The sequence below is a fragment of the Dermacentor albipictus genome, chromosome 5 (assembly GCF_038994185.2).
Source record: "Dermacentor albipictus isolate Rhodes 1998 colony chromosome 5, USDA_Dalb.pri_finalv2, whole genome shotgun sequence".
Classification (NCBI taxonomy): Eukaryota; Metazoa; Arthropoda; class Arachnida; order Ixodida; family Ixodidae; genus Dermacentor; species Dermacentor albipictus.
The window spans coordinates 38274393-38286992 of NC_091825.1; the positions used below are offsets into that span (position 1 = coordinate 38274393).

At 48.1% G+C, this 12600-nt stretch overlaps 1 protein-coding gene across 3 annotated transcripts in view; it reads left to right on the forward strand.

Annotated features, from left to right (window-relative positions):
* Window positions 1-12600, forward strand: part of LOC135909509 (decapping and exoribonuclease protein-like) — a 123218-nt gene that overhangs the window by 21935 nt on the left and 88683 nt on the right. For all 3 annotated transcript variants that reach the window (XM_065441481.2, XM_065441480.2, XM_065441482.2), the window contains exon 2: window positions 2984-3213. In XM_065441481.2, coding sequence (XP_065297553.1) covers window positions 2984-3213 — 230 coding nt within the window. The remainder of the gene's footprint in view (window positions 1-2983; window positions 3214-12600) is intronic.

Below are 12600 nucleotides of genomic sequence, written 5' to 3' on the forward strand. Positions count from 1 at the left end.
TTTAACATTCCTCGCGAAGTCCTTCAGGTTGCGAGAACACCACAGCGTTTGCCCGTGGCACGATTTCGCACCGGTATGTGATTGGACATTGACACATGTAAAGAAAGAAGACACCACACACGAACACAAGAATTCCGCTTTCTACAGGACAAATATCAAAATTACGCGGAATTTTACACTGATGGCTCTAAAACAAAAGAACACGTGGGTGTGGGGGCCGTAACGGAACATTGGGAAAGAAGTATTCGTTTGCCACAGCACGCCCCTGTCTACACAGCTGAAGTCTATGCATTATGAACTGTGGTTAAAAAGATCATCGCTGAAAAACACGAAAACACAATCATATACACCGATCCGTTAAGCACATTGAAGGCTCTTCACATGAAATCCGAATGTGAAGCGCTGATAGGGGATATCTCCAACATGATAACAGTAAACAAATACGGCTCGTCAATTAGGTTTTGCTGGGTACCAAGCCATGTTGGTATACCGAGTAACGAAGCAGCGGGTAGACGCGCCTCAATGGCAGCGCATAAAGACATAATAAACACAACACTTCCATATAAAGATAGTATCCGTGCCATTAGGAAGGCCTTAACGTCAAAGTGGCAACATGAATGGGACCATTGTACAGAAAATAAGCTACATTTTATTAAACCTGTAATCGGTTAGTGGAAATCATGCAGTCACGAGCAGTGGTTCTACGAGGTGATCTTGTGTCGACTTCGAATTGGACACGCCCATTTGACACACAATTTCCTCCTCCGAAAAGAAAACCCGCCGACCTGCGAAAAATGCCTTGAACCTCTCACAGTCATGCACATCCTAATACCATGGCCACACATAGACACACTGAGACGGAGACTTTAACACAGCCTATATAATTTGCGCACTCGATTACACCCTGCCGTATTACTAGCAGATGACCCCCTAGTGCCATTTGCAAACCTGTTCGACTTTTTAGAAAAATCCGGTGATTTACACCAACTATAATGCAATACAGGTTTACCTACTCTAACGTTGCATTTTATTTTGTCTTGTTTCTGGCGCAGCATGGCCTTAGTTGCCTTTGTGCCATTAAACCCAAACTAACCAACTAACTTATGGCACAGCTCAGGAAACCATTGGCATGAAATACGTCGGTATGAAAAGGTTCGTTGAAGACCAGCACAGATCAATCGCACATACTCAGTGACGCATGTCAGTTTCCGAGTTTCATTGAACAACGGAACCTACATAGTCCTGCATTTAATCAAACATGTCGGCGTGAGAGAGATTCGATGAAGCGCGGCACATGCGAATGTATATATTCCCGCATAAAACTTGACCCAAGTTCGTGCGACGGTTGTTTTCGAACGCTGTTCCTTCAGAACAGAGCAGCCCGATGCGCTACTCATTCGACCAGGGACAACGCAGTGACTCACGTAGTGCCGAAGACGGACAGAAAAGGGAAAAAAACTTGCATGTGTGAAGCCAGAGTGTCCTCGCCATATCATTTTCCCTGCTATAAACACTATCAGCATGATTAACATTTAACAACTTGATGTCAATGTGATAACGAAGGCTGTATGACGACGAGGGAATGCTTAACGCCCTCACAGGGGCAGGGCGTATGGTTTCACTATGAAGTTATTCGTTAAACGTCTGCAATATTATGTCACTCAGCGGAACGTGCCAATCAAAAGCAACTGTACCACGTTGTGATTGGGCTGAGTGACTCAGAAGTATTAGGTGATAGCAAACTAATAAGGAAGTAACGGTCGTGTTAAATTTCTTTTCATCTCATGCAAGCAAATCAATGCAGAAAACGAACGAAAAGGATACCAAAGGATGGTGCCAACGCAACTTTGAAGGACTTCATACAACTATGCGTTAAATGCACACGTTCAAGAGGTGCCTCGTGGTCTTCTGGAACGAGACACAACCTAGAACTCTTCAAAATGTGTCCACGTGCATAAAAAGCGCAATTATGTGTGAATATATTGAAATCGGTAACATGTCTTTACGCATAGTTTGAAGTTCGGCATTCCTTTTCTTCAGGACCAACATTTTCTGTCTAGTACAAAAAGCGAAGATGTTGAACTGTTGATACAACATAATTTGTCGTAATATGGCCCGTTAATGTTGAGTCATTGGGACGATTAAGATGCGGTAGACGAAAAATCCGCGCCAGCAATCTGAGCCGTGTTTCTTGCAATTATTCTTTGTTCACTTTTTTTATTGCCATTGCCACCGCTTCAATAGGAACCTTGGCTGCATCATCAGCGTGATTGTGTATTCGGTGACATATCTAATATATAACTTCAAAAAGAAGTTTTCTTTTGAAAATAGATCCCATAAGCTTTGAAGCCAATTACACGTGAACCATTAAGAATGTTTTCGCTGAATGATATCGCGCGACAGAGTTTGCAGCCCCTAATAAAGTACGAGTTGTTCACACCGCTTGTAAAGCAACTTAATTGCCTTATTTTTTGTTTTGAGATTTTCTTACAGGAATAATGCTAAGAAGAAAGAGACGTACAAAAGAAGACATCAAAAAACGCATGATGTTTTTTCGCCTTTTTGTCAATAAGCCCTCTAAATTATTTTAATGCTTAAGTTGCCTCACGATCGTTTTTTCATTTGATTTGTAGCTTTCGTTGTCTTTTCTTCGGCGCACTTTACCTCCGATGTGGCCAATCTCCGTACAGGGCAAAAGTATTGAACAACAAAAACAACACGAACATCACTGTGAGACATCTTGTCTACTGTTGTACTTCGCTGGATATGTTGTTTTCCTGTTCACTATCATGAACTGCATAAATCCACGTTGCTACAATGGATGTGCGCTATTTCGGCTTACAAATTGCTCGGCATCCAGAAAACGGTCGCTGCGTAGATTGTGCCATTTCGCCGCCAATCATGCTTTCTGTCCTTGGTGCTACAGTTTTCCTGTGAATATGTATTCCCCCTATGATGAGTACATGTTTTCTTTTGTGCACAGCCCACGCACGCATTTTGTTTGCGGCCGGTACACTTTGGCAACACTTCTGCGCACACCGTTCGAAGAAGATGAAGCCTGGAGGATAGCGGCTTGTCGGCATAGAGACATCGTGTACATGCGTACCATTCCTAGGAAGGAAGGAGTTGAGCGGTCCCTCAGTGACATTCGCGACCCGCATCGGCATCGCCTGTCCTACTGTGGCAAGAAGTTCCAGCTCCTCATGACCACGGGTGAGTGGTGCCGAGCATCCACTAGAATATTTATGGAACTTAACGTCCAATTTGTTATTACTTCATGATGCATTCTTTTCGTGCAATCAGACAGCAACCAGAAGTACATTGTGTAATGACGCGTAGCATAATATTGGAGACAGTCAAGTGGCAATGCGCAGCAGAATTTCTGAATAAATAAGTACTGATGTTGTCTAAGTAATTGGTGATGCATCACAGGTGAAATGAAGAGTAAATTTGAAGAGCTTTTCTATCAAGGAATCAGATTGTTCCAATTCCTTCGTATTAGTTTGTTTAATAAAGACAAATAATGCATTCTTAAGCTAATCTGTGGCATCTTTACGTCACCAGAAGTAAACATATTATGTGTGTGCGTATTAGATATTGTGTGCGTATGATATAAACTAACCATAGCAGTGACCAATCATCGGAAAAAAGTGAACGATGTTAGAATGTCCGCGGAATAGATTTATGAAAGAGACGTGACTACAAACATCAAAATAACCAAATATGTCAAATATATACGTTTCATCCTCGCAAGGCATATATGCACCATGGATACTTTTGATAGTACATAGGCTTCCATGGCGAAAAGAAATATGCCAGATATATTTTATATTTGTAATGACAGCTCCGTAAGTCCTAGCCTATAAGTGGTACGTGGATACAAGGCTACATCTTGAGCTGTTTTTACGCACTATCCAAACATTTATTTAATGTTGTGTAAAGAGACAAGAGCAGGGTCTACTGCTTCAGCAAATGTTTGGTGGCTTGCTATACCCCGCAGCCGAGCACCTGGGAGTTGGACCCTTGCTTGTGTAGCCGCGCGCGGCTTAGACGTGTCCGGGGAAATGCGGATCCTGGGGGTTGAGTCGATGCCGGGTGCTAGTACCTGCAAGGCCCCTCGGCAGAGGCCATACACCACATTGGCTTCTGCTTCTCCTAGGCGGAACCTCTGGAATGACCCACTTGAGGGAAATCAGCAGTCGCCTTTTCCTGTCCCCCTCTGCGACGTTCTCGTTTCTGGCATTTTCACATATTTTCTGTTTCGTATTCTCTTCTCCTCACTTCAAGATTTCCAGGTAACAAGAGTTAACATTGTGTATTATATCCAGCCATGGGTATACTGGGTGTCCTAGTTGACTTCGACCAACATATTTAAAAAATACCCAAGATATCTAGAAAAATCGTACCCACTGCATAGCAGCGGCAGTCATGCGCACTTACAGCCAGTACTTTTCCATCACGAAATATTAATTGATCAATTCCTTTTTATGAGTGAACTTTTTAATTATTCCTTGAATCGCAAACATCTCGCTTATAAATTTTTAGGCCGCCATAAGTAGCCTTCGAAGCAAGCATTTATTTTGTGCTGAAGTGTGCTTGGTTTTTAATTAAAAAAAGGGCCCGCGAAATACGAGAAGTATGAAATAAATGCGCACCGCTACTCAAGCCCCTCCGAGCAACCTTTGAAAGATAATCGGCTGCATTCATTTATCGCCGCATCGTACAAGACCTCGTAGTGTAGGATGGCTCGAGAGGTTACGCGACCTAACTAGTATCATGGTGCAATAAGCGTCTGCATACGCAAGATGCTTACGCATGTCCTTCGCTGGAATCTCACCTCACCTGACTGGGAAGCTTTTAAGGAATCCACCTACTTATGAGATTTTATAGATGATTGTACTATAGATCATGCTGTATTATTCTTTACCGCTTTTATAATTGTCTATCCTAAAAACTTCATTCCTCAAACTAGTGGCGCATTTAGAACAAGTCCTGTCGAAAGTCTATACGTAGAATCAAATGAGTGGTCACTCCATTTGCATAGAACATACATCAGCTTCACGTATTTAGTCAAAGTGCATTCTAAACAGAAATATTCATGTTCTATAACCGTTAACGACTTGATGTCTGCAATACTTTTTGGTAATCGACCCTCTATGACACTGCCTTTCTCACTGCGTGCGAGAGAACTTGGCGAATAAATTGACGTCTCACTTGTCGAACACTGCCTAACGCCTCCTGCTAAGCTGTTAGAGCCCTCGGAGCGACAGTTCATAGAATGTCATGTAGCATTGATAGAGGTCACAAAGCGCGCTGCTGAGCTCAAAATCGCGATGTATTTATTTCCGTGAACTTCAGTCGAAGCACCCTTGCTCCGAATTCTACACCGACGTGTGAAAGTCACATGCTGGCGTAACTTACACTGCTGTTGGTCCCTCTTTTTCCAAATCAGGCGTATTGAACCTATTAACAAGTACATTCACCGCAGAAGCCTATGCAGTACTGTCTGCGGTAAAACAGACAAACTAAAACTTCATAGAGGAATAATATTCGGACTCGTTAGGCCTAGTAAAAGTGTTAAAATTGTTACGGGAGGGAAGAAGCGCGCGTCTATTTACAGATGGCTTTTAATGGCTCAGCCAACAAGCGTAGAGCAGCGATAAAGCTAAACACTTCTTCGTCGTCTCCAAGGCCACCATCATCGCCCTCCTCTGCCCACATTACCGACTGTAGCATCACCCTCGTCGGAAAAAGCAGCTTATTGGTGCAGCTCATCGGTCTGAGAAAGGTAGGGTTTCAGACGGCTGACGTGAATAATGTCAGAGAATTGAAGGCGCCGCGGCATCCAGCGGAGACACTTCATATGTGACAGGAGTGACCTGGCAAAGGATGCGGTAAGGGCCATAGTACCGCGAGAGGAATTTCTCCGAAAGACCAACACGTCGATTTCAATACAAAGCTAGCACAAGAGCACCTGGTTCGTAGTGCACGTCATGATGGCACTGGTCGTAACGGCACTTCTGGCATGTCTGTGAAGCAGAAAGACCAATGCGGGTGACCTGGCGTGCTTGGGTCGCTGTGGCTATGACATACTGAGTGTACTGTTTGATCCGCACCGATGGCACCGGCTATTGGAATCTCAGCGCTGCCATCAGCTGTTGGAACCTCAGTGCTGACACCCGTTGTTGCAACCGGACCGTTGGCGCCCGTTGTTGCAAATGGGTCGCAAGCCCCAAGGGTAGCGTTGGCCTGGCGGCCTGGGGCACACTGGAAGCATCCGAAGGTCCCAGCAAAGCATGAGGCGACTGCTAACAGAACAACTTGTTTATTCTAGCATCGCAAAGAGCGGGCGGTCAGGTCGACCGAAGTAGAGACGGGAGAGCACGTTACTCAACAGAAGAAATCGGAGCCTCTCTCCTGGCGTCCGGGGGCAGCTGCTCTTATACTCTTGGCGTCGCGGGCAAGAAGGAAGGTCACGGGACGACACCACGTGACAGCGGCGACGGACGGACTGAGAGACACGTTGGGACAAGGAGGTGACGCATCAGCCGGGCCGGCGCCGGTCAGACCTCCTCGCTTCACACTGGGGGAGCTCCTCTCCCCGGCTGCCGCGCTTTGACAAGCGTGGGCACACACACACACACACGCACACACAAAGACACGTGGCACTGAACATGCCGGGACGCGCTCGGCGGGGATGCGTCGCGGCCGCTCCGAACGGGCCAAAATGCCCGCCGCTTTGAACGAAGCCCCGACGTCCGTTGCATCCGCGCCGGCCATATCGCGCGTCGTAGGCGAAACGTAACAGTACTCTGTCAGCGAGTTGTGTGTGGTCGAAAGGAGAGTCTCCAAGGGCAAAGACGGCTCACGGCCGAAGAGGAGATAGAAGGGTGAATAGCCAGCTGTGTCGTTGCGCGAGCAATTGTAAGCGAACGTGACGAATGGTAGAGCAATGTTCCAGTCGCGATGACCGGAGGAAAGATACATTGCTAACATGTCAGGTAATATGCGGTTCAGACGTTCGGTAAGACCATTAGTTTGAGGATGGTAAGTTTGTGTATAGTAGCACATGATCGAAGTCGGTCGTCTACGACTTTGACAATAAAGTATCTGCCGCTATTGTTGAGGAGTTGACGAGGTGTACCGTGGTGCAGGATAACCTCGTGAAGCAAGAAATCAGCGACGTCTGTGGCGCAGCTGGTCGGTAGGGCTGCAGTAATGGCATAGCGAGTTGTAGAGGTCGTAGCGACGGCAATCCACCTGTTTCCGTCATTTGGTATAGGGAATGGTCTGAGATCAACGCCAACGCGAAAAAAAGTGTCAGCCGGTATATCGAAAGGCTGCAGCAGTGCGGCAGGAGGCACAGCTGGTCTTTTCCGGCATTGACACGACTCACACATGGCAACATTGCGCCGGACCGAGCGGTTGAGACAGTTCCAGAAAAACCGTCACCGAATTCGGTCATAGGTTTGCGCGACGCCAAAGTGTCTAGCTGTGGGAACGTCATGCAGTTGCTGCAGTACAATGTGTCGTAGATGAGGCGGAATGATGGTTAGGAGCTCGTGTCCGTCGAGGTGCATGTTGCGGCGGTACAGGATGCCATTTTGTAGTACGAACGTGTGAAGAGGTGGGCATTCGATATTGGGGCGTAATGACTCATCACGTCGTTGTTCAGCGCCAATGTCTTGCAAGGCAGAGAGCGAAAGAACGCAGATCGGTGCGAGATCTACTAAACCGTCCGGTACATCGACGGGATGACGAGACAGGCAGTCGGCGTCCTGGTGTAGGCGACCTGACTTGTATACTACAGTGCATGTGTATTCCTGCAGCCTTAGGGCCCAGCGACCGAGGCGTCCGGTGGAGTTCTTGAGGGAGGAAAGGGAACAAAGGGCGTGGCGGTCGGTTGTAACTGTAAATGGTCAGCCATATATGTAGGGTTGGAACTTGCCCACCGTCCAAATGAGGGCGCGACACTCGCGCTCAGTAATCGAGTAATTGCGCTCTGCGGGAGATAGGAAGCGGCTGGCGTAAGGGATGACGCGGTCATGCCCACATTGGCGTTGAGCTAAATCTGCGGTGATGCCGTAGCCACTGGAGTCGGTGCGGATTTCTGTCGGAGCGGAGGCGTCAAAATGGGCAAGAACAGGACGTGTGGTGAGCAGCGTGATGAGCTGCGAGAAAGAAGACGCTTGTGCAGAGCCCCCCAAAAAAGGAACGTCTTTCTTCAGGAGGTCAGTCAGAGGACGGGCCACATGGGCGAAATTTTGCACAAACCTGTGGAAGACTAAAAGGCAATAAAGCGGCGAACATCTTCGGCACAAGTTGGTACGGAGAAATTCTGCACAGCATAAACTTTAGCGGGGTCGGGGCGAATGCCTGACGAATCGACGAGGTGTCCCAGCATGGTTATTTGACGGTGGCCGAAGTGGCACTTGGACGACTTGAGCTGCAAGCCAGCGGTGCCAAAAACGGAAAGAAAAGATGAAAGTCTTTAAAGATGAGTCGCAAATGTTGAGGAGAATACGATGATGTCATCCAAGTAGCACAAACAGATGGACCATTTCAAACCACGCAAGTGCATGTCCATCATCCGTTCAAAGGTCGCCGGGGCATTGCACAAGCCAGGAGGCATTACCCGGAACTGATATATGCCGTCTGGTGTGACAAATGCGGTCATTTCACGGTCCATTTCATCCAGAGCAATTAACCAATATCCAGGGCGACGCAATTGGCCAATATCCAGGGCGACGGTCTATAGATAAAAAAATAAGTAGCATCGTGGAGACAATCCAGAGCATCGTCAATGCGGGGAAGCGGATATACATCTTTCTTAGTGATCGTGTTTCGATGACGCTTGTCAACGCAGAATCGCCAGCTGTTATACTTCTTTTTGATGAGAACGTCAGGGGACGCTCGCGGGCTTGAAGAGTGTTGAATAATCCCATTCGTGAGCATCTTGTCAACCTGGCTCTGGATAAGTTGTCGCTCAGAAGGCAACACGCGGTATGGGCGTCGGTGAACAGCTGCTGCATCGCCGGTATTTATACGATGCTTCACGACCGTAGTTTGACACAAAGGGCGATTGTTCAGGTCGAAAATGTCGGAGTAGGAATCGAGGAGTCCACGGAGCTCTGCGGCTTGTTGGGTTGAGAGGTCCGGTGCAATCATCTTTGTAAAGTCGTCGGTCGGGGCTGATGCTGAAGGCGCAGAATGAGCATTGGTCGAAGACGGCGCAACAGATAGAGCGGAAATGCGGCACTCGTGCATCAGTGACAACGTGGCAAGAGACGTGCCTCGAGGAAGTACTTGTGGGCACTGTCCGAAATTTATGACGGGAAGACATGTCTGACTGTACGCAACAGAATGGATGGGGTGTGGGAAGGAGACATTGTGAGAAAGCAAGATTGAAGCCACAGGAGTAAGGACATAGTCTCCGTCAGGTACATGCGAGCAGGCTAAGACAGGGTTGCAGCGTGCTGCAAGAGATCGCAGGCGTATAAAATCCGCGGAACAAAGCTGAGTTGGAGCTTGAGCAGGAAGGTGAACTTGAACAGGTAGGGGTAGGTCAAGTTGTACAACACCGGCGGAACAGTCAATCAGAGCAGAATGGGTGGCCAAAAAGTCGAGTCTGAGGATAACATTGTGAGGGCAACGTACGAGCACACTAAATAAAGCAGACGTGTGGCGACCGGCGACACTGACACGAGCAGTACACATTCCAAGCACAGCCACAGTTCCACCATTGGCGACCTGGAGCAGTCGAGTCGGAGCAGGAGTAAGTACTTTATTCAAGCGCGTTCGAAGCTCCGCTCTCATGATGGAAATTTGGGCTCCATTGTCGATGAGTGCTGTAACGGGTAAACCATCCACGTCCAGAAGGTTCCGATTAGTAGGCAGGGTCAGCAGAGGAATTTCAGGCCGGGGCTCTAGAGCAGCGTCATCTCCAGGAGCCGTCCCAGTTAGTTTCCCGTCGGAGAGCGGCGATGGTAAGCTGGGGATGGAAAGCGACGCAGCTGGGGTGAATGGGAGCGGCGACTATGTGGTGATGGTGAGTGGTTGGTTGCGGTGACTCGAGTGTTGTCAGGTGCGTCTTCAACCTCGGTGGAGAGTGATGACGGGCGAGGATTCTGTGGGGAGCGGCGGTAGGCAGGAAAACTTGGTCGAGAGTTCGCTGGCCAGGAACTTCGAGAGTGGCGAGAGATGTGGCCACACGTCCACAGTAAAAACAGATGGGTCTATTGTCATGTGTGCGCCATTCGGCCGGGTTGCGGTAGCTCGGATATGGACCGTATTGGCTCCGATGAACAGGGGCAGAGGCAGCAGACGAAGCAAAGTCAGGACGGCTGGCAGAGCAGATGGACGGAAGACCCACATTCGGAAGTTCTGGGCGAATGACCGACGGAATGAGACACAAGCGGTCGGGTATCGTCAAAGCACTGCGTTACTGGCGTGGCCGGAGACGCTGCTTGGATTTATCGCCGAACGACACGTACGACGTTCTCGCAAGAGGTGGGCTCACGCGGTGGACAAACGTCTTCGCACGTCGATGAAGCTGCGGTATTAGGTAGACGCGTAAACTGTTGAACTATGCGGCGACTCTTCGAGTCTTCAAAGTGGCGACATTCGTTAATTATCTCATTGACCGTTGTTACATTTTTGCAAGCAAGCAGGTTAAAGGCGTCATCCGCGATGCCTTTTAAAACGTGGCTGACCTTGTCTGCCTCTGCCATGTTGTTATCCACTTTGCGGCAAAGAGCGAGGACATCCTGAATATAAGCCACGCAAGATTCAGTGGACGTCTGTATACGGGTCCCAAGGTCCTTCGCAGCACGTTGGCGGGCGACGGGCTTGCCGAACAAATCTCTCAGCTTCTGTTTGCACTTGTCCCAACTCGTAATTTCTTCTTCGTGTGTTTCGAACCAGACCTGTGCTGTTTTCTTGTAGTAGAATATTAGATTGGCCAGCATAGGCGTATTATACCACCCGTTGTGTGCGCTGACCCGTTCATAATTCTGCAACCAGTCATCGACGTCAACGTTGTTGATCCCGGAAAACATGCCAGGGTCGCGAGGGTGGGCCAGGATAACCGTCGGTGGTGACGACGGGGCCATAGTTGAACTCTCTCCTTCGGATGACATGGCGGCCAGGTTATGTCTGCTGCGGAGCTCCGTCTTGCGCAAGTGATCACCCCGCACGTCCACCAATGATGTTACGAGGAGGAAGAAGCGTGCGTCTATTTACAGATGGCTTTTAATGGCTGAGCCAACAAGCGTAGAGCAGCAAAAAAGCTAAACTCTTCGTCGTGTCCAAGGCCACCATCATCGTCCTCCTATATCCACGTTACCGACTGTGACATTATCATTACAAAAGCATAGAAATTCTGCTTTTAATGAACTTTACTTTGTCTTCTGCAAGATTCATCTGCTAGACATGTAGTAATATGCTGGTTTCTTGGGCATAGAGGAATCGAGGGTAATGTGCTTGCCGATGGCATCGCCAAATCAGTAGCATCACAAGGTATTTGTTTTGCCACTGCCCTTGCCAAAGACATGAAGCCTTTCCTACGATACAACCTACGAAGTCACTGGTAACGCTTGTGAGATGCTGAAACCAATAATGAAGTTCTCGTGATTCAGCCGAAGTTAGGTTTCTGGCGCCCGAGAACGAAAACACGAGCAGATATCCTATTCGCTCCACTCAAGATAGGACGCTCTTTGGGCACTCATAAATTTCTGCTGACGGTTAACGAGCCTCCATCCTATGGTAGATGAGGTGACAGGCTGACAGTCCTCTACATCTTCCTCGAGTGTCGGGAAGCAGAAAGAGAGAGGAACATTTTCCTCTTGCATACTGCTTTTGTGACCCACTTAAGCCGGCTGTGTTCCTTGAAAAGAACCGCTTTTTAAGGCGAAAGCCGTCCTCGCTTTCTTGAATGACGTCCTGCATGTAATAAGCCTGTTAAATTCGTAGCGCATCCACTTTCTAAAGGATGCCACTGTGACAGTTGTTCTGTACAGCACATGCCTCCACACGCTTGTTTCAAGAGCTCTTACGAGACAGTGGCGCTTTAGCCAATTTTAGCATCTGACATATTCTGTATATCGCATGATTCTTTCGCAACGAATTTTAATAATCATAGTAAGCGTTGTTAGTCATTACCAAAATCTTATTACACGCAGATTTTACGCAAGTTGCAGCGACTATTTTCAGGCCCCTTTGCAGTCACGTCACATGAACTTCATAGAACTCATCACTCCACTTCAAGCTCATCAGCACTGGCATGGCGCTGTTTGGCCATACTTGGCCCTCGTGCCGCTAAACATCACACATTGATTCATTCTGGCGACCTTGCAGGTCCGTGTAAAGGACGCACCAGCGAACCCACTGTCCAGGAAAAAGCTGATCGAGCCACGCTCTAGACTACCACTATGCCCAGAAGCACCACCGTGTTGAAACCAGATGTTCTGAAAAGCGCAAGTAGAACGTTGCAACAAACGTTGTTCACGGGGCCTTCGAGGGTGTCGCTGAAGCAGCGTTGCGTCGTTAGTGTGTTGCAAAAAAGATGGGTCCGGTGATGTTGCCATCAAAAATACCGCACCA